Raw genomic sequence first — 24,886 nt, forward strand, 5'->3', positions numbered from 1 at the left:
TATCTCAACATATGATGTCAAAGGGATTTCTACAGACATATTTATAGACAGATATGACAGTAATCGATTTACCATGGAACAATAAAACTGTCACGAAAATAGCTAGAATTATTTTTTCAATGTCAACTGTGTGTGAAATCATGTCCAGTGATATAGTAGTAAATAAATCAAAAAGGTGGGTAAACTACGACCATCAGTTAAAAAAAACGACCATTCTACGGAGAAAAATCAATGACATTTTCAAACAAGCATTGATTTAGGGTTTTTTTTTTCCCCTTAAAAGAGCCTATACTATGATTTACTGTGATTTCATTTCATTCAGATTCATGTCAGCCTAAAAGATGGGTAACCTGAGTTAAGGTGGATTTATCCTCGAATAGACTACATCCATTATATCAGTGTAGTTTGCATGCTTTCATTTTGACTCCAAGCCAAAAACCGGACTGTTTACAATTCAGCCACAGGAACATAGTTCAATAATGATGTGCGGAATATTTCCCCGTGTTTTGTAGCCTGTGCTCTCCGTTTTCTTTGTCCGTGTTTAATCTCGCTGGTCAGTGTTTCATAGGCTATCCCTCCCGAGCGTCAGTTCAATAAAGAAAAACACTGCTCTTGTGTAAGGGGTTACATAACAGCTTAGTTGCCTCCTACCGCGTTGGGTAGCGGATTTAGGTGCTCATTTTCAGCCATGCTAGTGGGCTCTGGGTGAATTAAAGGGATATTTAGCCTAACACAACATTTTACTTTTTTATTTTGGGCTCATTATGAGCTCAACACCCCATGATAGGCCTACTTTATGTTCAGGGTAATGATGTACTAAGCATAAACTACCACACTGTCACGACTGGCCTACATTCAACTTCTTGGTCTTCAGTGTCTACTTTAAGGAAGCCAGGGAGAAGTCAGGTGTATTTTGGGTGTATTGTCCCTTTATGTCTATTTATAGATCTGAACTAAAATGAGTGATCCAATCAAATGTAAGACAATATGCTATATATACATTTATAACTTTATATACGTTTAATATCAGTAAGAAGCTTTGTAGTGATTAAGTGTAATATAGACCTATGTGATATATTTATAGGCATATATGCACTGTGACAAGTTTACTGTACTGTACTGCCTCCCAGTAAACTAGTTCATTAACAGGCAAAGATTGTCCTAGGCTTTTCCACCGTGAGAGGAAAAGGATGAAACACAGGAGGGAAATCAACTAACAATTAAACAAAACTTCCTGGTGAGAACATTCCCACCGCTGACTTAATTTTCACAAAACAGTGAGGATAACATGAGCATAACGTCATCAAAAACAGCACATTGTGTATGCATTTCACAGTCTGCTGCACGATTTGTTATAAAAAAAAAAAAAAAAAACAGTGAAGCAACTCAATACGACAATGGCTTTCTTATGAATTACATTACGTGTTTTTAGTTCGACACATAAAAGTAAAGTTTTCTACTGTCCTGCATCCGAATTGTCTGCATGAAACATCATCTAAATAGTCCAGAACGAGAGCAGAGCGTCGCTGACAGAAGCCTGGAGGAACGACTTTCGTGAACGCGCATTTCGAACGGCCACGGCGCCCCTGTAAAACCGGGCTTGTAGCCCCGCAGGATGTGGAGGCGGAGCTCAGGTTAGTGGTTGGGAGGGGGGCTCGTGGAGGAGGCGGAGTCTCGGCAGTCCTGCCAGGGCCGCCATTTTTGCAAAGGGAAAAGAGACTGGTTAGAGGGGATCTAATTTCTAACAGTCGGCGTAGGTAGGGCACAGTTTTAACGGTTCCGAACTGACTCCAAGTCAAAATTGAGTCCATATTTACCACCGGAGGCAAGGATTTTTGACAGGAAAGGACTCTTTATAGGGCAACAACAAATACAAACATTTTAAAGCGTTGCTAGTGATCCGCAGTGTGTGGACAGAAGTATTGTTTTGGTTGTGGAGGCTCTGTGGATAGCGACGGGGGTCTCACCCAGGTCCCCTTATTCGTTATTCAAGTTTTCTAGAGTGGACATAAACGGTAAGTAAACTGCATTAGACGCTAGTTGTAGGGTGAATCAAAGTCCGACCTGAAATGCTATTGTTGGCTTAGGTAGCTGCTTGGTTACTTGGCTAGGCACATCATGCTGATGCTGGCTAGTTGTAGTACCAGCTGAGTTTAGCCTGCTAGCTAGCTGATTAAGTTAACGCCGTTAGCTCGTGGTGTACATGTAGCTATGTCCATTTTCGTTTAAATATAACATAACTAAAATGTTACAACAGCTAGCCAGGTGACGTTAGTTCTCAATGTGAGTTTGAAGTTGGCTAGCGTAACGCCAAGAGAAACATCACTTGCTAGCTAGCGCATGCTACTAGCTCAGATTAGCTTGACATACTGAATAGGGCTCTGACTTTTTGCTGATAGTGTGGCAATACACGAGACGTCACACGCTAACAGTTAGGGGGTAAATAATATAATAGTGAATATTCTTACTTGACCATACAGTTAGAGCAGCGTTGGCACTAATTATACGTTATGAGTCGACGAAAACGCTGCAATTAGGTTAATTTATCTCTTCTAAAGCTATCGTAACGGAAAGTATGTTTTGTTCCAGCATATAGGCAGTCATCAACAGTTACCAGCACAGTTAGCCAGCCCATAGAAATGTAGCATCAATAAACGTTATTCCTACGCTGAGTTTGTATGATAACCATATAAAGGGGGCATTTGGGGTTTAGATTATCCAGCTAGTTTGACACAGTGACACCGCAGGCCATATTGCGCACGGTTTCATGCGTTTGTTTAGTTTTGGTGAAAATAACTCGCTTGTCGGTTATCTACCCGCTCTATTTCCAACCAATTCAGTATAAGCCTACCATTTTAGTGTATATTCGACCCCTTGCACACAATAGCGGTTAGCAAACGTGCTAGGTCTGTTTGGCTAGCTTACATTACTTAAATACCATGTTTGTAACACCATGTCACCCAGCGTGAAAACATTAGATTTTAGTTATCGTTACACACTTGAATCTGTCTTGTTGGCCCCCGTCCTGCTCACCCCGAGCAGAGCATTATTTCCGTTCAGAGAAATGTCATACAATGCCACTGTTCAAAGCCAGAGGACAAGGAGCTCTTGTATGCATGTAAACAGAAATATGAAGATATTTGATCTATTATCTCCTAGTCATAGTCAAGTTCAAAGCAAGAGCAGCTGTTGAAATAAATGCCTAACGTTAGTTAACAGCGAAGCTCGCGGAGCTTTTGCCAAATCGCAATTGTGTTAAAATGAAATACGGCTGGACCTATCTAATGTTAGTTGAGAAGCTGGCGACTTGTGAGTCGACCCTCTTATTTTGTTATCATCGGGCTTAAAACGCATTTCGTGATCACTTAATTTAGATTCAGGGTGTATGTGGTTCAAATGCTGCAAGCGTGGGGGAGGGGATACTCAATTTGGGTATAGCTAACTCGCCCCAGTCATACATTTTTTTTAACTTCAAGTCGATGAGCGAATTATATTGTTAGCAACGCTAGCCAACACAAACTACCCTGTCGCAGTTAACTATTTTGCCTGCCATAAATATGAATGTAAATGCGGGTTGGTTTGCTCAGAGCACTGAGCTCACTACACTGATGTTGCTCGCTCTTGTCTGTGACGAGCCATGTAATCCACTTCATTCGTGTCGGTTCTAGCTTACTTGGCTAACTTTAACCTACCACGCATTATGTTGTTAGCTTGCGCTTGCTACCGTTAGCTTCGTAGTTTCCACTGTTGGTAATTACAGGCCAAAATCAATTGAATGTGATGTCTACTATCGTCGTGTCTGACGTTGCCGGTTTCGCGACTAGTATTGCTTTCTTGCGATCGGTTACAAAGTTAGATTTAACTGGTGATTACTTAGTACTTAGCTAGTTGCCTGGATAATCTGAATGGATGGTGTTATATCTAGCATGCGCTACATCTCGAGAGGCCATTGCCGAGCATAATTGCTAGCCCATTAGCTTACTGTCTTACTTTCGACGAGTTCACAAAAAATGCTAATGATAACAACACAGAGACTGTACCGACAGGGTGATACTTAAGGTAGAATGTGTGAAAGAGACGATTGATAGCATTCTTGGGGATTTTCTTCTCATGGCGAGGCTCCCCTGGCTACACGATTGTCTCGCTGTCCTTAGAAAAGCGCTATGAAAATGGCGACTGGACTAGGGTGTTGTGGTAACATAATAGCAACGTTATACCCTCCACACCCCTATCGGTAGAACTGACTGCAGCGCCGACATACTCACTGGAAAGCAACTACACAACACATGATTTTTATTTTAGTTCAAGTCAGGCATAACATTAACGCCACTAACGTAAAACAATAGATCATGCTTCGCTCGCCACAAACTGTGCTCTTTTGACTATTTAACATTAAGAATCACTGACCCTATTGTGCCCTTTATCAAAACGGATAGCATGGTAGCCCTCTAATATGCGTCACGTCATATGCCATTGCTTGCATTCTGTGTTGTAATATTGGCTGTTGGGACGTGTGGGTTATTGTCAACGAAAATTAGCCATAGTGTTGGCATATTAGGCAACATCAGCCCTGCTGATTTTTGAATCTGACAGCACTATTGTCAGAATTTATTTGTGTTGCACAAACGCATACAAATACAGCTCTTTGTTACAAAAAACAGTGTATTGTAACCCCACTCTTGCCACATACCACCTTTCTGAAATAATTTTAAACATTCATTATTAACAGTAAAATATTTTGACTATATCCCTCATACCCATGGCTAGCATTTACTCTTAACTGATTTCCTTGCATCCCCTCTGGTGTTATAGAATTGCACTGAATGTTTTATTGAAACATTGGGGGGGGGGGGGGTAAGCGATCAGTTCTGGTGGGTAATAATTAGTGGTTGTTTAATTTAAATGTCAGTTCAGCTGGTTGTTTTGATCCATGTAGTGAAGTAGGGAGTAGAACAAGAAGGTCACAGACAGGGATAGGTTGGACGATTTCTTTGCATTCTTCTTAATGACTATTGGCTGCGACTTAATCCACATAATGAATAACCCAGCTTGTGCACTCTATTTTCATGGCAAGTGAGTTTCAGTGGAGAAGTTTAGTCACTTTATTAAATTCCAGTAGTAAATTCTCGTTAAATTAATACATTTAGAACTTTTGTTGATTGTGTGGCGTGGCTGGCTGCTTACCTGAGTCCTGTAATGAGTGTTTGGGGGTTGGGCCCGACGGGGTCAGTTTGAAACAACAGCTGTGACTCTGTTACTCTCCATCGACATTGACAAAGACCCCCTACAGTCTGTATGCCCTTCCCCCTTGAGGTCCTCACAAGCCCACAGCAAAGGCCTGTCAGGAAAGCACTCCTCAAACGTTGGGTGCGAAAACGAATGGTCACCTTTGTTTGGTTTTCTCTGCTCCTAGATGAGATGGTATAAGTTGTTCGAGGCCAGGGATCACATTTGAACTTTCCCACCTTTGACACACTCACCACTGCTCTATGTTGCATGTCCTAAATGGGAATGTCCTCATGTTGTAGGCCATGAATGTACAATTTGTCACTGCTACCATTAAATGTCATATAACCATAGCACCATCTAATAGAGAGAATATAAACATTTAAATATACAGGGAACCAAATCGAAGCTAGGTTCCAGCCTACCATTGTCAAGCACTTGGGCTCTCACAAGCCCTGCGGTGGTGTGACACAGCTCTGTCCTCTCCTCGCAGTCGGCCTGTGGGACAAGCTGGAGACATATCCATGGTGCAAACTTTGGCACTTTCTTCTGCTCAAATGCCTGTTCATGACTGTTGCCAAGCATGCCTTTTTCCTCCTTCCTTTCCCTCCTCAGTGTTTGTGTTAGATGAATCGAGAGAAGAAAGATTTCAAGACTAGTGAATCTAATCGTTGTGTTCAGTGTGTCTTTTGAGTCCTCTTCAGTTGCATTGTGGACCAAATTATCAAAGGCAAATATGTGATTTTCATATGAGTGAAGCTGTGCAGCTGTTCTGTGAGGAAGTGTATCATCGCCCTCACAGCTGACTGGCACTCTTAAACTGATGGATCTGCCACACACAGGTGCTAGTTAGGCTAAAGCATCTGTCAGCAGCAGGAGCATACCATAGGATCCTTCCTGCTACATGACATAGGCCTCCAAAACTCCTCCCTCTCTCTTCTCTGTGGAATAGGCTACCAGGAGTCATCCAATCCCAGGTGGCTATATGATTAATTTTTGATATTTTCCCATATCATATACACCACTCACCTAGGTCAGAGCCACTTAGAGGGTCTTCACAGCTTCAGCTTCTCTCGGGAAGCAGCCTAGAATTGGTCCATTGTCAGATCAAGTGTTGACAGGAACTTTGTGATAAGAAAAGTTACTTGTTACTCATGGACATGGCTCGGGTAGCAACAGCAGAAAAGCAAAGGGTCTCCATCTTGTGTGGAGGGGTTATGAATACTAGATGAGTGAGGGCCCTACTGTGCCTAATCAGAGGCTGCTACATAATACACAAAATCCCCAGCCACCTAGCTCTTCCTCTTAAAGGAACAGAGGCCTCTGCCCTGAAACTGATGAAGTATTCTAGCTTTCTTTCATGCATATTAGGTATTTATGCTTGTTATTTAATGGTATCTGGCTTGATTTCAACAACATTTCTACATTGCTATGTTGTTGTGGCCATTTGAAGTCTTTGCCTCTCCTCAGTCCATACCTATCTCTGTCTCCAGGATCATACAGCTGACAGCGGTAAATACCTGACTGTCTGTATGTGTGCCTGGTTGCATTAAGCAGCAAAGTGTGTGTGTGTTTGCTTGCTGTGTTGACAGAGATGGAAGGGAGGTGAGCTGCCCCCCCTTCCCATAGGGATAGAGCAGTGTGTGGCAGGTGGCAGGGAGACATGGCAGTCTCCGATGACACACCTTTCCGTTCACCCTAACACCTAGACAGACACACAGAAAACTAGTAAGTGTGATAAGTGCAAAACTTTCAGTGTGTTCAGTGGAGAGAGAGCCACAATAAAGAAGTCAAGCAAGTGCAAAGGATATCTATTGCTGTATTGACAGATTGATAGGGCAGATGAAGGCCACAGTCGCATCGACTTTCTCTGTGCCGCTCTCCTCCTTCACTTGGAAGAGCACCCCTTGTTTTTGTGTTCCTCCCTATCCCCAGACAATAGACTCAACCCTGAAACAGTAGCATCTCTGTTTAGGTAGTGGAGCCTCACCCTATGGGGCTAAGCTGTGTGGCTGTGGCCATGTCTCCAGTGCTCTCACTTGTGTGGTGCCCAGACCCTGAGAGACCCACAGACAAAGCTGCCTGGCTCTGAGGCCCAGCACAGTCACGTGGCATCCCAGCTGGGAGGAGGAGAAGCCAGGGCTCAGGTGACCTGTTTTTGTGCTGCTAGCTGGGCCGTAACGGATCCCTCTTTAAACTAGCAAGCTACCTCCCCAACAGGTGGCCTTAGGGCTGAGGCTGCTGAAGCTGCAGCCCTGCTACTTCTCCCTAACCTGCTTCCTGTTGCTGTGCTTTTGCTGCAGCTATGTTACACTAGTGCTCATTGGTAGTGGCGCAAGGCAGGCTGGGAGTTGGAGCAGGATGGGAGGAGAAAAAGGGGATGTGGCGTCAATGTTGGTGATGTAACATCACTGTGAGCCAGGCGTGAAATCGATCATGGAGCGCTACCGTAATGGGACCTGAGTGGCTCTTACTGTAGAGCCCTTATTGCCCTGCAGATGATGATTAACCCCTCCCCATTTTCTCTGTACATATGCATACGCATAGCTCACATTTTAGTTAGCTGCACAATGCATTCTCAAAGTGCTGTAATTAGCGGCCAGCTGCATATGCGCCTGCCTGGCACTGTCCAGTGATCAGGGTAGTTCTCCAGATCCAAGGGACAACATAATGTATATCGGCCTTCACAAGGCTCAGTCACACAGAAATAGACAGAGAATCAGCTTGACGTGAATTAGTGAGTTTGATGTTGTCAGTCATCCCTGTCTAATTTAAAAATGTTGAGTGGAGCTCTCTCTTGACCACACATAGCCAGGCTGTGATACTCAGTGAGCAGGAGAGAGAGGGAGACAGAGAGATGGTGCCCCAGGGGTCTTCTGAACAGACATTACTCAGACTACAGGAGGGCTGCCCCAGCTCTGTTGCCAGACCCCAGTCTTACTGACTTTAACTCACTCACTCCCTGGCTGTTTGAACTGAGCACATAGGATACTGAGGGTTTTGACTTTCTTACCTTGTTTGTTTTATTGGGATGATAGCTCCTGCAGCTTTTCACTTTAATAATCTAATATCACAACCATATTAAAGATTGTGAAGCTGCAAAACAATAAAGTAGGCTCTATCTTTACACTTGGCTAATGCAGTCCAGTGCAGCATGTGACAAACTGCTTGTGCTGCTGTTTTTAGTGACTTCATGCCCTGTGTGTAATGGGCATGTAGTGGAGACTTGAGGGCCTCCTGTACTTCCTCTCTTTCTCTGTCAGCTGGCGGTGCTGCTGGCCCTCGGCCATTATTGTTTACTGGTTGCTGGTTAGGGTGTTCTGCAGAGCAGGGGCATGAACGGCACAACACCACTGTCTCCTAATCATCTGCCTTTAAAGCCGCTTTTCCACTGCATGGTACCGGCTCAACTCGACTCGCCTTTTTTAGTTTTCCATTGGGCAAGTACCAGGTACCAGTGTCCGAAATTAACTTTTTGACTCACTGGCCAAGGTGGCTGGTAGATTAAAAAATCCACCGGCCATATATATATATATATATATATATATATATATATATATATATACATACATACACATTCGTTTCAGTACATTTCATTGAGATAAGGTATTATGTTGAATACAAACTTAAAGAAGAGGCCAGAGCAAAATTTGAAGCAAAATTATTTTAATATATTGATCAACGGTTAATCAATTGAATATAACTCAAGAAGTCTTGATCTCAAAATTCTACTTAAGTATTTGCTATTAAATGTACTTAAGGATCAAACATAAAAGTAAATTTGAAGGTTTTGTAAACCTTTTGGATGCTTAATCATTTTAATCAACTTAAACCTCCTCATCAGACTCCTCACTCTCTACCCTCTTTGCACGGCCCATGAAGTCTGGCCTCCTGCTCCTGACAGAGTCCTGGTGCCACAGCATCACAGCTTTTGTGGGATCATACTCCCTGATCTCTGGAGAGGACAGCTGGACCATAAGGAGATCTGACAGTGTATCAGACCTTAGGTTGGACCGCCAATCGGTTTTCACCTGTTTCATGGTATTAAAACCTCTTTCACATTCAGCTGTGGAGGCAGGGAAGGACTTACTCCTTGTAAATATCGCCACATAATAGCTATTTAGTTAGCCTAGCGGTAGCTAGCAGCAGACCGGCGGCAAGTGACAGTGGAGTAGCTGATGTCCCGTACGGTAAACAGTCCCGCTAAACTAGGAGAGCTTGAGACGGTCTGTGGCTGGCGCTCCTGTGTGTGTGTGTGCGTGTGTGTGTGTGTGTGTGTGTGTGTGTGTGTGTGTGTGTGTAGGAGCTCAGCCCCGCCCTTGCGAAACTCCGACACAGACGTGATCTCTCTCTCTCGCACTCTCTCTTTCTCTGTCTCGCTCTCTCTCTCTCGCTTGCTCTCTGCGCGCCCAACACCAAAATGCGGTAGAGACTCTCAGCATAGTTTTTTGTTACATGACTATTTTGGTACAAACATTTACCCGCCATGTGGCGGATAGCCTTCCGAGATTTACTCGCCAAACGGAAAATCCACCCGCATTTGGCGCTTGGCGACTGTTAATTTCGGACCCTGCCAGGTACCATATTACCTGGTACCTGGTACTTTTTTTGGTAGCACCTCCGTCGAGGTTCCAAGCGAGCTGAGGCGATACCAAAAGGTGACGTGAAAACACTGCAGACTACTGATTGGTCAGAGAGAATCGTCATCATTGCGCATCAATGCTAATGTTAGCTACCAGGTTAGCTTACCATCTTGCGCCGCCTTTGAGCAACCAGAGTCGTCTCGTCGTCTGAGCTTTTATGTAGGATTTCCCAAACTCTCCTGTTTTCTGAAATAAAATCTGTCTCCTTGCTGTGACTAACAGCCACATACCAAGAATCAAGAACACCATCCCTTCGATATCCTCCATTGTTGCTGTGTGTGTCGCGTTGAAGATGACGTCACGGCAGTTTCATGCAGCATCGCTATGACGACCAGTTGTTGGGGGGGACTATCTGCAGTGGAAAACCAATTGGTACTACCAAAAGCGAGTAGAGTCGAGGCGAGTTGAGCCGGTACCATGCGGTGGAAAAGCGGCATAAGTGTACCCTAGACACTGGTCTTTACAGTCTGTTGAGCCATTGGTTTTCACTAGCAACATCACAGTTCCTCTTGAGTCCACTCTCTGCTCTCAATGGCCACTAGTGTTTCTCGCGCGGACACACACATCCATATCCCCTGCTGTATTGATGTATGACTTCACCTTCAGTGCTGGAGTGCAGAGGGAGAGCTGGCAGGCATGGGCACAGTGATTTATGAAGGACAGGGCAGATGCGATGTGTCCCACTGTGGGTACTGTGAAAAAGAGGGCTAGGCCTACATTCCATCTGGGTCGCGCTTCCTGTGTACATGACTATATTAGTTTGAGTTTGTTTTATTTGTGTATTCATAGGCTGAGTCATTGCCGTCAGCTTTGAGGATGGTGTGAAGTCACGTCAGCTTGGCAGGGGGGCAGTGGGATTCAGTTGGAATCCCTTACTCTCTCTTGCTCCTCCTACTTATCGAAAAACATAATCTGCCGAGACTTGGCTGCGAAAACGAGAATGAAAACACTGTTACACATACAGCAGTGGTAATAAACTGGGGAGAGAGGGAAGCTGTTGTGTGTAGCTGTATGGTGTGTGTTATGGTGTGGGTTTTCCCTCACCGACTTCAGTGCGGTTCTGTCTTAAAAGGAGAGTTATTCCCCACACAATGACGTGACTGTGTCCCCTCGCTGAGGAGGGAGGAGAAAGGAGAGACTGGGTTACGCTATGTGCTCCACTCCGCCACCCAGAGTCCACCCAGGTCCAGGCTGTGTAGCGTCACTGTCAGACAGACCCCATGTACACCTCCCCCACACTGCTGCCTTCTGAATTCAAGGGGCGGTGGATGATTTCTAAAGCTCCCTACAGTGCAAGGAAATCTGTTCAGAGAGAGGACATGAAAGGTGGAGACAGTTTTAGAGGAAGAACTAGAGAGCCACAGCAAACCTAGCAAACCACTTCCATCTTGTGGCTTGTGTTTTGCTATTACCAATTTTTGCTGCGTGTCTCCTTCAGTCTTAGTCCTCTTCTACTCACCCTCCCCTACGCATATTCCCCATTTTCCCCACCCCTCGCTCGTCTCTTCGGTTTCCATAACGGCTGTGGATGTGGCCAAAGGTGGCTTTAAATGGTCTCTCCCGGCCTCCTTGTAATTAGGAGCTGTTTCTGCGGCACTCCCCTTCCCCTCCGCTCTGCTTTACTCTCTCAGGTTTATTTAGGAAGTGCACAGAGGAGGGAGAGAAATCCGGCTGGGCGGGGTGACTGGGCACAGGAAGGGGGGTGGTGTTTTTTTTTTTCCTCCTCCTTTTCTTCTTTTCCTTTTTTTGGCTGCATTTCTCTGGTGTGACGGACAGCTCTGCTAAAGGAAGTGGGAGGAGCCGTGAGAGGCAGTCACAGCGCAGCTCAGATTTAGTCAGGAATGCTGCTGTACTGTACTTGTTTTCTTTTTTTTCCACCCCCCTTTTGTCAGTCTTGACTGTGTCTGGCCGCAGCGCAGTGCCTGTGTGTGTTTGCACACTGCTGCTCTGAGAGCCTCCTTGTAGAGGAATGTTTGTATGGACAGGGCGGGGGGGTTATCTGTCTGTTTGGTGGTGGAGGTTATGTATGTGTGAATGTGAGCTTGTGTGTGCATTCCTTAGCAGTGACAGCAGGATTCCCTGGATGAAGCGGAGACGGACCTATTGGATGTGGGAACAGACGGCCCGCTTCAGAGGGAAGCTATTTACCAGCACTAAAACATACTGGGCCTTTCAGATAATACAAAAGCGAGGATCTGTCATCTCAGTGTTTGTTGGCCACCTGCCCCATCCTTGTTTAAGGAAAGTGTTCTGGTTACAGTCAGCTACCATCGTGAAATGTCCCTGCCCTTGATAAAGCCCTGCTATTTAACCAAAACATTTTACACCCAGAATCAGACTTGTAAATAAGTCCCCCAGAATACTGCTGAAAATGTATATGAGAGTTGGTGAGCTAATGGTCCCAATAGAAACCTTGGATGACATACATAGACACACAGGGGTCTTCACTCTCCTATTAATTAGGCCTGGAGCTGACAGCTGTCGTGTCTGTGAGCTTCTGACCACTCCTGCTGGCTCTACTCTCCATGGCATGGACATGTTGGTGACTCTAACTTCAGTTTGTGCTGTTGGCAAATCACCGTAAAAAGTGCGATAAATTCTAACCCTAAAAACATCTTTGCCTTCATTTTAACAAAATATACAGTTTTTATGCACCCACATTTTCACTGCATCTAGCATCTGTCTTAACTGTTCAGTAATCCGTTTACAACAGAGCATGGTTGACAAGTTGACAGCGAATCACACACCGGAGGTGACCATGTGTGTAAATTGTGTTGGACAGAAGCTAGCATACAAGACGCTAGCATGTGAAAGCTAACATTACCTGTGAATAAAAAGCGATGGCTTCTTGCAGATTGTTGCTTATTTGAATTGATTGGAGGAACGGCATCAGGTGTCAACCTAGCAAATTTGGTGAACCCCACATAGTGCTGAGTTAAAAGTCAGAATGCAGTCCACTGCATAGGTATTAATGTTATTGTAAACAGAGCAGTCCGATACATGGCAATGATATAGCCAGGCTCACTGTAAAATTTCCTCTTGGGCTTTGTGCAGGTTGACACCCAGGTATTATACAACAATGACTATCCACCGTATTTGATTAGTGATTTTGGCAGTACTCAATCATTAGCTTCTCTATCTAGCTTGCAGTCACAACAGACGGTTACACTCCCACAGTGAGAACAAGGGTGGTGGGACAAAAATGCACTGCATTTACTGTAATTCTTGCCGTAAGATACACAAGTATTTCACCCGTTTCTAAGCTGATTTTGAAACCACTAGGAGCAAGTCAAGGTTTCATAACCATGCTGAAAAAGCTGGAAAATTGCATTTTTCAATGGAATGGGCTTTCACTTTGAGGCCTAACTGGGTATAAAACATGATACATAACATTATTGTCACAATGTCATTTACAATTCAGGTGGAGATTACATAGTAGGTTGTAAAGCCCAGTTGTGTCGCGGTGCACTGATCAGTTGTTCACTTGGCTGAAACAGTATGTGAAAAAATTACTATGGTAGCCGTTTTACCGTTTAAGAAAAAAAACATTTAAAGCGTTACTGTAGCATGTTTCTCTCTGAACAATGAGAGTTCCCCTGACAGAAGCAGTGCAGTCAGGGTTGACAGCTTGCCCTGTGATGAAATATAGCTTTCCTAGAGGGAGACTGCTGTGTGTGTGTGTGTGTGTGTGTGCACATGCTTGAGTCTGTATGTGTGTGAGGGGTTCAGAGGACATGCTCAGGCCAGAGAGGGTTGATACCTTGTGGGCATGCATAGACGGATCTTTGTGTGACTGTGTGTTATTGCTTGCTTAGGGTGTGAATTATGCCCCCACTCTGTACATCACATATCCCTACTCTGTAGCCCCTCTCCATCCATATCCTGAGCTGTGATCTGAGCCTTTGTTTGGCCCCAGTGTGCATGGGCAGGCGGAGGTGTGACCTCCAGCCTATTTTGTCTCGGCATCTGTCCCTCCCACTAATCCCGCTTATCAACAGAGCTCTCTGTATCAGGGGCAGCCACACTGACACATATGCTCCTGTCTGGATGCACATCAGACACAAATACATAGCATTAATATTCCCATCATTGCCCTACTGTGGATGTGTGTCCTGGTTTTAATAAATATGTTTTGCTATTGCCAGTGTATAGCTAGTCGCCCACACCAACCTCCTACGAAGGGAGCCGAGGGAGACTACTTTCATTGCCTGACACCTAATGTAGTTAATTATTGACGACTTCATCTTTCAGTGCATTTTGTCCATCTGCATTGCTTGAGACTCACAATGGCAATGTTAACGCTTAAGCTCTCGCATCAATAAATTGTGCGTGGTTCTAATTACATTGTGAAGGATATTGTGTGTGTCTTTCATTGGGAAGAGTGCATGTGCGAGTGTTCAGAATAGAGCAGTCCTCTTCAGTGGCAGGGGGGAAAAATGGCTTCTGTGTGTTGTTGCGTTTTTCTCCCTCCTTTCATGGCGGCTGGCTGCTCTACGTTCTCGTGCTCCCCTCTGTGGGAGCTTTCTTGCACTGCAGCTTCCTGCATTCCTGACAGACAGTGTGTAGAGGTCGCATTTGCGCAGTTCACAGCAGCAGTTCAGGCTTCACCTTACAATATCACATCCTCTCCCTTTCACCAATCAATACCTCGGCTAGCTAAGGTAGACTAGATTTGTCAGAGGGGAAATTCCTGTCAGACACTTTTCAGTGTGTTAATTCACTGGTCTGAAAGTCTGAATCATGCAATAACGTGTACTGGAAATACCCTGTTTTCATTATGACTTGTAATTTCGGGTTTGCTGGATATTGCATTCTGGCAAGGGCTTTGTTCTTGGTATGAAAGAAATGACACATTGTTGAACTGATCTATTTATGCTACCACTGATGCCACTACACACTGCTAACTGATTCTCTTTGTTTGTCCCCCTCTTTCTATTGTCTCTTCCTCCATCTCCTTTTTTCCTTGTCTCCTACTGTATTTTCAGGCCTTGTGGATGCACTTAGATGTCTGCAATGAGTGCTGTGGCTGGCATGCCTCAGTGTTTTGGACTCCTATGCTCTGGACTCAGTAGGACAAGAACCGATCAGCAGAGAACGTCATGAGCATAGTCATCCCAGTAGGGGTGGACACGGCAGACACCTCATACCTGGACATGGCTGCAGGCTCAGAGTGAGTAACACTGATGCACACACTTTAGAGTCCCACTAAGCCTTCTCTATTCACACCCTCTACTCCCCCTCGCGCCCTGCTTTCCTCCCCTCATTCATTCTTATTTTCACACTCTCACCACCTGCCCCTAGCTTCTTTCGTGTTCTCTCTTTCTCGCCAACAGTTCATTCTCACTTTCACTCTTTTTTTTTTTTTTCCTTTCTCATCTCTCCCCAACGCATCCCTCCCTGCCTCTGCTCTCATCTCTCACCCCTCTCTAGTTATATTCAGAAGTATTGAACCCACACTCTTATTCATTGTAATGTAATTTCCCTGTCATCCCTCCGCATCTGCCTTAGCATGCCCCCTGCTCCCCCTGTCATCTTTTTCACTTTAACTTGCTTAATTTCTCTGTCTGTGTGCCACATTGATGTCCTCTTATAGATGATAACTGTTAATGGGAAAGGAATTTGCGGTCAATCCATGGAGGCAGGGCCCAACACTGGCTCCATAACGCTGGTGTCTGCTCTAATGGACAGTTCAGCTCTGCCATTGATTACACACACACACACACACACACACACACACACACACACACACTCACCCATTGCTCATCACATAGACATTGTCAGTGCTCAGCTATTAACTACTAACTACATCTTCCCACGTGAAGCTGGCAGTGAGCCCAGAATGTAGATTTATATGTTGTCTATATGTTCAGTGTGTGTGTGCAGTAAAACACAGAATATCATTTGCCGTGATCCCTCTCTGATGGTAAAGCGTGTGTAGCTATTCGCACATGTGTACACTGCATTCAGTTGGCAAAGCAGAGTGGTGCATGGAGCCATGGCAACAAGCCTCCCCATGCCCCTCCTCACTCACACACTTTCCTATAGTCTTGTCAAGGACATTGCCGTGGCTTTTTCTGGTCAAATAAATGAAGCGAGAGGTTCTCCTATGACTAAAGAATATCACAAATACGTCATTGGCTTATGAAGGGGCTCCTGTCTCTTTAAAAGGGGGAGAACCCTCCCCTCTGCCTTCATCAGAGCTGTTGCAGCGACAGCTTGTGTTGCCATGGTATCTGCCCCTCGCACCCCTCCCTCCCCTCCGCACTGCGCAGGGCCTGTTACCATGGTCACCAGCCTGAGTGACAGGTGGCTCTCACACAGTTAAGGCGTCTTAAATGGTCCCATCACGTCCCCCTGCCCCCTCCTCTCCTCTGGGCTCTTTCAGGGCTGCCTCTCTGCCCTGGGCTCTTCTGCTCCCGGGGGCAGGCGTAAGCCCTCGCTTTTCCTCTCTCACTCACTCTTCCTCTCTGCCTGCCCTGTGTCTGCTTGCCCGCTGCAGATTTATTTAAAAGCAGATAACAAGCTTGAAAAGGGCCTCCACCTGCTGCTGTGCAGGTTTCATGCAGACCAGAGGGACAGAGCCTAGCTAGACGCGCACACTGTTGTTTGGGGTATTGTTGGTGTGCCAGCCGAGTCTGGAACAGCAGGGCTGGCTACTCCACCAGAGGAGCAGCGTCACGTCCTTTCCACATCCCCCTGAAGCCTGCAGCAGCCTGACCAGCTGTTGGCTAATGCAGTGTGTGTGTGTGTGTGTGTGTGTGTGTGTGTGTGTCCACAGTGACACACAGAGCCCAGCGTGCGCGCACACGCTGACAGAACACAGAGTGTTGCCATGGCAGCGAGTGGGAGCTCTTTGGGAGAGAAGGCGTTGCCTCTGGCTGTTCACTGCTGCTCTTTTTCTCTCCTTCTGTTGATCTCTCCATTCTCCGCACTCGTCCACTCTGCCACTTCATCCTCTCTCAGCAGGTGTGTGTGTTGCACGCATGCCTTTTGAGTGACACCCGTTCCCTAATAAGCACTCTCTTGAGCTGTACAAGCTATGATTAGAACATACCTATCTAGCTGTCACTTTAATTGAAACTTCCATTCCAAAACTGTCTTTCTTTTCATCACACCCTCTCTCCTATCCTCCTCTCTCTTTCCTGTCTTTCGTTTGCATGATGCCGGCCATAGCTGTTTGTCTGATCATGACTGGCTGTAGCATCTGCAGCCCTCCCACTGTGTAATGGATTGTATGTACTCTGACTCTCTAGTCTCTCCTTTCCGCTTCCGTGGAGTGGAGACATGAATGATACAATCCCTCTAGCGACGCACACATAGATTCAAACGCGCTCACTCGCTACCCATTAAACAGGCATGCTCACTTATTTGCCTTCTGTCTGTCTCTGTCTCTCACTCATTCACTGGTGGGGCCAAAGTATAAAGACCAATCTAGACTCATTCACTTGACCTATAAAAAGATTTATTTTTGATAAAGGAATGAATTTCCCCCCTTAGCCACTAAATGATGCATGACTCCACCAGATCTCAAATCCCTTTATTATGAAGTGTAGATTTAAGTCTGGTTAATCATTCATGGCAGAAAGTTACTGAGCATACGGCATGCGCTCAAGTAGTTCAGAAATTCTCCCTCCCTCTTTTGAGTCAGACTGAGTTCTCTCTTTACCCTTGAGGGTTTAGAGAAGTTTGTCTGTGTGGCAGTTAAACTACTGTACACACACACACACACACACACACCCCTACCTTTCCCCGGGCCCGCCTCCAAACCTCATGCATGCACTTACGTTTTCACTTTGACAGTGAATACTTGAGCGGCAATACACACAGGAAGTGTTGCACAGTGCTCTTAGAGCATGCAACAAGAGCAATAGGGCTGAGAACGGCCGTCACAGGTACCGTATCACCACTTTACCTCGGGACACACTTTAGGAGGGGGAGAGTTGGGGAGGAGAAAGACGGAAGGAAGGAAAAGGAGGTGTTTCTTTGTATTTAAAATGCCACCCTCTTTAATACTAGCTCCAGCTACCTGATTACTTTCTGTATCTCCTCATGGTGTTGGTGGTGCGCACTGTACTACTTTTCCTTCATGTTGTGTGCTTCAAAATATGTCTGTTATAGTCTCAGGGTAAGGGAAGGAGAACGGTGTTACATAGACAGAAATGCTGCAAGGCCTGTTCAGAGTCCCTATGGTTTTTTGTACCCATCTCACTCAGTGTACCTGAGAGGCTGACCAGTATGCTTAGTGAGCTTTTTCTCTTCATGTACTTTGCCTTGTTCATGGAAAGTTGCTGGCAGAGGCATTGAGCCCTCATGGAGGTTTGAGTCGCTGGGAGGTGTGTGTGTGACTTAGTATTAGAGAAAGTAGAGTGGGAAACAAGCCCATCAACAGTCACACATGCACACCCTGAGGGGTTCTCTGTCTCTCTGACCTTGGAGCAGTTTTCTGGACAGGACTCGATGAGAAGGGGAGGATTTAGTGATGTTTTCACATGACTTGACCGCTAATGTGTGTGGATGTCTGACTATCACATGAATAACTACTGCAGCTTACCTCAATCTCTGCTCACTCCCATTTTTTTCTCAAATGCACCTTGCTTGTTTTGTAGCTCCAAATCTCTCCTCTGAGTCCTTCTCTTCCCTTTCTTCTTCCCTCTTAAATACCTCACTATCGTGTCTCCTGCTATCCGTTTTTGCCACTTCCCTCTTCCTCTACAGCCACCCCCTCACTGCCACCGAAGAATAGATTAATCATGTCACAATAAGGGTGGGTTGGTCTCAAACGGCCAAACAGGCTCTCTCCCACATTGCTCTGTCATCTGAGGAAAGTGGATTTACCGGTTTGGTATGAATAACCTCACAGAAATGATTGCCAGTTTGTTGTTTTGTGTGTGAGTGGGAGAGGGAGACAGAGCACATGTTTGTGAGTGAATGTCCACCTTCTAGATACGGTGCTCAGGGGTAAAAACGACATTTATAGTGGAGTGGATAAGGCCTTTTTATTCTGTTATTCGCCTGGCTCTCAGGCCTGAGCAGTCCAGCTAAGGTGATATGACAGCAGGCAGGGCATTGCTGGATGTGCGAAGGCCTTTGACTGCCCCTGGCCCCTAACAGTCTGACTCTCATAGCCGTAGCACACATGCATACTCATCCTCATGCCACTCTTACTTTTTGTCACCAACAGTAGCTGCTCTGCTTCCTTGCTAAGCAGTCTGACACACACACACTTCTCACACTATTGGAAGGGAACAATCCATGAGTTATTCACAGTTTTATCTTCTCATGTAGGCCTACGTTTTTCAGTTTATAGTAATATCGCTCCATGTAACTGTGTGCTCTTTGTTTTTGTTGCTCCCAGCAGACCAGAATCGGTGGAGGCCAGCCCTGTGGCGGTGGAAAAGTCCAGCTACCCACACCAGATCTACAGCAGTAGCTCCCACCATTCCCACAGTTACATTGGCCTGCCTTACGCCGTGAGTACACCCAAACACACACTTGGCTTCATCTCACCATCTTATACATGACCTACATACCTTGAGCCCGCCCTCCCCTGTTAATCATCGGCCGAGTCGGCTAGTGGCTAGCTCACATTTAGGCTGAAATAGAACACTGACCTGTAATGTGCTGTCTTTCTCAATCCTTTTGTGTATACAGGATATTTATACTTTCTCCCTCCCCTTCTGCTCAATTTGAATGCTATGACCTGTGAAATCAGTAGTCTATATCACCGTAAGCACCTATTGATCACCCCATTAGCCATCTAAGTTAGCTAACTTACAAAAGAGTTTTTTTTCTTTTCTAATTCAATGTAAGAAAATAGGTTATTGCGAGTCAGTAGGTCACTACCATCACAGTACATGCCAAGCATGCAAAACTTTAATTTCCTAATGTAAAGCCAATCTGACTAGACTGCTTTGTGATTTATCACTACAGTAAACCCTACATACAGCATGTGACCCTTATCCTCTGTCTTCTGTCCTCCTTCCATCAGGACCATAACTATGGGGCGCGGCCCCCACCTACGCCACCGGCCTCCCCTCCCCCTTCCATGGTGATTCGACCGGGAGAGGGGGGGTTGTTTGTTCCAGGGGGCCAGGACGAGGCGTCCAGGGGCACCACGCTCAGCACCTCGGAGGACGGCAGCTACGGGGCCGACATCACCCGCTGCATCTGCGGCTTCACCCACGACGACGGCTACATGATCTGCTGCGACAAGTGCAGGTATGAGCCTCATCTACTGTCGACTCTTGCCTTTTTCATGGCTTTTGAGTTGTTGTACTTCCTGTGATAAACCATAAGCAGGTACTTCTTGTATTTGGACTTAACTCTTCATTAGGACCCAATTAGTTGATGTCTCAACGACCGCTAGTCCTCCTGGGGTCCAAACTCATTGTTAAGATTAAAGCAAACTACTCTTCACAGTGATTGAATAATTTATTAAAAAACCCTTTGCTGTGCTCTTTCCTCTTTCTTCCTCTTCAGTGCATGGCAGCATATAGACTGCATGGGCATCGACAGGCAGAACATTCCTGAGACCTACCTGTGTGAGCGCTGCCAACCACGGCACCTGGACAGAGAGAGGGCCATCCTGCTGCAGACCAGGAAGAGAGAATGCCTGTCTGGTAAGCAAGACCACAGTGATGGATATACAGGCCCTAGTTTCCTCAAACATCACTTCAGACCCTAATGTTGTTTTTTTTACTTTTGTAAATTTGAATAAAGTTGTATCGACATGAACAAAATGGTACAAATTCCTGAGATCATGTTGTTAGTATGCTACCAAATCCCACCCACTTTTGAGAGCTGCGTGACCTGCCTAGAGTTTCTATCCAAGACCATAGATAGATCTCTCAGTTCTGCTTTTACTGGCTTTCTTGCCGCAGTAAATGGCCAGCTTGTTAGTGAGCAGAGCAGGATGTAGGCTGTGTCAGGCCACAGCCTCCTCCCCCTGCAGGCCATGCCAGGTCTAGTTCAGCCTCATCCTGGGACACACTGACACCTGCTGGACGAGTAACAAACTGTCCATTCCCAATCTGTGCAAACTGCAAAGACCTTGTATAGACAAATATGCTATTGGAAAGTCATTGCTTCAAGTCTGTGCTTCAACTTGTGGTTCTGTTTGTGCCTGAGCACCTGTATGAGGAACAATGGTTTAATGTCAAAGCAAATTACCCTTTGGGAACAGTAAAGTGTCTTGTCTTTCCTTTTCCTCCCTCATCATAATTTGGCCAGCTTTGGTTTTGCCTGCAGCAATTGAAGCTTTATAAGTGAGGCTTCTGGTGATAATTTGTTAGTTCAGTGCTCCTCCATGATAACTAACATGTATTTGTTTGTTTATCTAGACGGGGACACCAGTGCTACAGAGAGTGGAGATGAGGTGCCGCTAGAGCTCTACTCTGCCTTCCAACACACGCCCACCACCATCACCCTGACTACCGGGCGCCTTGGCAATAAGCAGGCTGATAAAAAACGCAAGAGGAGCGGTGATAAAGACCCTCCGGCAGCCTCCGCCCGAGCTAAGAAGGTCTGCTTTGAGTCATATTAATTTATAATGGAACCAGTCAAAGCACATTATGTATTATATACTGGAACGTTCAATTGGTCATTAAAGATTTACTTTCTTTTACTTCTCTGGCAGGCCTTCCGAGAGGGGTCCAGAAAATCCTCCAGAGTAAAGGTAATCTCACAGAGGAGCAATACACAACAAGTCTATAGAGTCCTCTATTAAAACTCAAGCCATACCTAACCACTCTACTGTTCCTTCTTAATGCCTTCCCAGGGTGCAGCTCCAGAGCAGGAGCCGACGGAGCACCCATCTCTGTGGGAGAACAAGATCAAGACGTGGATGGAGCGTTACGAGGAGGCCAGCAGCAATCAGTACAGTGAGGACGTCCAGATCCTGCTGCGCGTCAAAGAGCAAGGCGACGGCAAGAGCCTGGCTTACAACACGCATCCGGCCTCTTTCAAGCCACCCGTGGAGGTAAAGCACAGATGAATGCAGTTGTACACACACAGTCATGCAAACATGGTGATGATCAAACACACCCACCCCAAAATTGCCTGTGAGCATAGCGCGCGCACACACACACACACCTTGCCACACAAACACTTTCACATACTCAAACACACGACCAGCCTATAGCACAAACTTTCTCTTTGGATTTGGCATCATTTGATCAGTGCCTGTCCAGGGTCTTTGCTCATGTCCTGCTGTCTCTCCCCTCCAGAGTCAGGTTCAGAAGAACAAAAAGATCCTGAAGGCAGTGAGAGACCTGGCTCCAGACTCACTCATCATCGAGTACAGGGGCAAGTTCATGCTCCGACAGCAGTTTGAGGCCAACGGATACTTCTTCAAGAGGTTAGGGTGCTTCACCAGTCAACAAGATTCCCCTATGGATTTGGTTCTTGATGCGTTTGGCTCTATAGTCTGAGCATTTATTTAATGTAGTTGGTTACATTGTGGTGCCTGTTTGTGAATTATTACCACTCTGTTTCACGCGTTTGCCTCCCTTGTTTTGCTTCTTAGGCCGTACCCATTTGTGTTGTTTTACTCTAAGTTTGATGGGCTGGAGATGTGTGTGGACGCTCGCAGCTTCGGCAACGAGGCACGCTTCATCCGACGCTCCTGCACCCCTAACTCTGAAGTAAGCAGACAGCCCAGAAAATTAGAATGGAAGAATCTGTGTTTTCCATTCCCTATTTATTTGTTTATTTATTTCCATTTTTGAGCCAGCTAATCGTATCCCTTATGCAACGTTTAACATTCTGCCCACACCCTCTGTGTTCACCAACCATTACCTTGTTTTCACTCATATTTTGCTCAATCTCCCTCAGGTGCGGCACGTCATTGAGGATGGTATGCTGCATTTATACATTTATTCATTGAGGCCTATCACCAAGGGCACAGAGATCACCATTGGCTTTGATTTCGACTATGGCAGCTGGTGAGTTGTCAGGAGTAAACTTGACAGGCAACACGCAGAACCACATTAGCAAGGCAAGAAAATTTCACCATCAAACTTGTCTTTCTCTTCCTTGCTTTGTCTCCCTTCCTCTTCCTCCAATTTCCTGTAGTAAATACAAGGTGGACTGTGCCTGTGTGAAGGGGAACCAGGAGTGCCCGGTGCTGAAGCACAACCTTGAGCCCATAGAGAACCTGGGCTCAGGAAGCCGGCGCCGAGGGAGCCGCAAGGACAAGGAGACGGTGCGGGATGACCAGGGCCAGAACCAGAATATGGGCTTGGATGGCGAGGGAAAGGGCAAGAGCATAGTCGACGGCAAGCAGAGGAAACTCTCTCCACTCCGCCTCTCCATCTCAAACAACCAGGCAAGGCTACACCTTCCACCTGCTATGTACATTGCACTAAATGCACCCAATCTCCCCATCTTTACTGCTATACCACTCATGTGTTACCTGTTTAGACTTTGTTTTCTATTGTAACATAGTTTTCCTTGATATACATTTACCTAAGATTCATGGTGCTATGCATGTCATTTTTGTTTGTTTGATCTTGGTGAAGTGTCTTTTCTCTGCATGTTTTCCATTGTTAGTCATCTTTTGTTACTGTACGTCCTTTTTAGTTCCCTCTTTTCCCCGGCCAACAGCCCTTTATGCATCCACCATCATTTGCCCCACCACTGAGGTTTTTTACATCATAGCTCAGTTTACAGGCATTTTGCCCTTTCCACAAGACACTGGTTTGGCACTTGTCTGGCAGAGGAAGTGTGTTGCACTGTATTCCTCTGTTGTCCAGAGGTATCATTATGTTCAACAACAGCACAGAAATGCCTCTTTATGCCACAATAGGATTTTGAGTCTCTATTTCTCCTCTATTCCAGAATAGCCATTTGAGCTTGCCTTGGCCAAGTCAGATTTTTTTTACTTTATAACTAAAAAAAAATAGCAAACCCTTGCTAGTCCCGTTTGGCCGTGTAGAAATCATGCCAGCATGTCAGATAGTTTTGACCTATGCTAGCAGTTTCAGAAGGAGTATGAAGACCTATGAAGTGAGGCTGTGGTTTAGTCAGCAAGGCAGCTGGGTGCTTTATGGAGACAGCGCAGAGTGCTGTCACAGCTACAATGAGGAAAGGTAAGGCGAGATGTCCCAGCAGAGAAGATAAAGTGAAAGGCATTGCTATCACAAACATGCTCACTTATAAAGCAGGGCACATAGTATGTCAGCTGTACACAGGATTCATTCTGCAAGAGAGTGCTTGGACAGCTTTGGATACCCTGAAAACGGAACAGTTAGCAGGAGAAGCACAAGCAAGTTCCCTCAAACATGATTTTGATACAGTATGGCACTATATGACCAAAGACAATCTCTGAGCAGGTGTGTGTTTGCACATAGATCGACCACTAAATCACCCAACCAATGCTCAGTCCAGTTAGTTTCCTCTATCCTTCAGATTACTCCCCCTGCTCCTCCTTCTCTCCCCCACCTCCCCTCTTGCCTATCTCCCTCTAGTCTGTAGCCAGACTGAATGATGAGCCTTGATAAAGCGCCACCCCCCCCTCTCCCCTCCTCTTACAGGATCCTGAGTTATATGAGGATCTAGAAGACAAAACCTCCGTTAGCAATGAAGTAGAGATGGAGTCAGAGGAGCAGATTGCAGAGAGGAGGAGGAAGATGGTAAGTGTGCCAAGCTAGGGGCTACAGCTTTTTTTTTTTTTTTTTTTCTTTTTTCCCGCCATGCAGCCACCCAGCAGAAATACCCAAAACAAAACTAAAGCTGTCCCCTGTTGCTCTGGGTGTGGACTTGCCATTTGTCTGCTTAGGGGGCTGTGGCTTACATAGGGGCAGCTGTCCTCTTTTAGTTTTCATAAAACTACCCTCCACTCCATCACTCACCCCTTGCTAGCACTCCCACCGCTGTCAATGCCCCTGTTGCTGTTTTGCTCAGTCCTATTTCTGGTTTGTTTTTTTTGTTTTTTTTCCCCTCTCTCCCTCACTCTCGGCATCCGTCTTCTTCCAGAGGCACTTCTTTCCTCTGTTGAGGCTCTCACAGGACTGAAGCCT

At 45.8% G+C, this 24,886-nt stretch overlaps 1 protein-coding gene across 2 annotated transcripts in view; it reads left to right on the forward strand.

The window, feature by feature from the left end:
- Nucleotides 1-1,721: 1,721 nt before the first annotated feature.
- Nucleotides 1,722-24,886, forward strand: part of kmt2e (lysine (K)-specific methyltransferase 2E) — a 35,090-nt gene continuing 11,925 nt past the window's right edge. For both annotated transcript variants that reach the window (XM_071905655.2, XM_071905657.2), the window contains exons 1-13: nucleotides 1,722-2,015; nucleotides 14,855-15,039; nucleotides 19,225-19,339; nucleotides 19,858-20,087; nucleotides 20,349-20,488; nucleotides 21,209-21,390; nucleotides 21,505-21,543; nucleotides 21,646-21,846; nucleotides 22,094-22,224; nucleotides 22,393-22,510; nucleotides 22,701-22,810; nucleotides 22,941-23,193; nucleotides 24,401-24,499. In XM_071905655.2, coding sequence (XP_071761756.2) covers nucleotides 14,969-15,039; nucleotides 19,225-19,339; nucleotides 19,858-20,087; nucleotides 20,349-20,488; nucleotides 21,209-21,390; nucleotides 21,505-21,543; nucleotides 21,646-21,846; nucleotides 22,094-22,224; nucleotides 22,393-22,510; nucleotides 22,701-22,810; nucleotides 22,941-23,193; nucleotides 24,401-24,499 — 1,689 coding nt within the window. In that variant the 5' untranslated portion in view covers nucleotides 1,722-2,015; nucleotides 14,855-14,968. The remainder of the gene's footprint in view (nucleotides 2,016-14,854; nucleotides 15,040-19,224; nucleotides 19,340-19,857; nucleotides 20,088-20,348; nucleotides 20,489-21,208; nucleotides 21,391-21,504; nucleotides 21,544-21,645; nucleotides 21,847-22,093; nucleotides 22,225-22,392; nucleotides 22,511-22,700; nucleotides 22,811-22,940; nucleotides 23,194-24,400; nucleotides 24,500-24,886) is intronic.

This window comes from Centroberyx gerrardi, chromosome 24 (genome assembly GCF_048128805.1).
Source record: "Centroberyx gerrardi isolate f3 chromosome 24, fCenGer3.hap1.cur.20231027, whole genome shotgun sequence".
NCBI lineage: Eukaryota > Metazoa > Chordata > Actinopteri > Beryciformes > Berycidae > Centroberyx > Centroberyx gerrardi.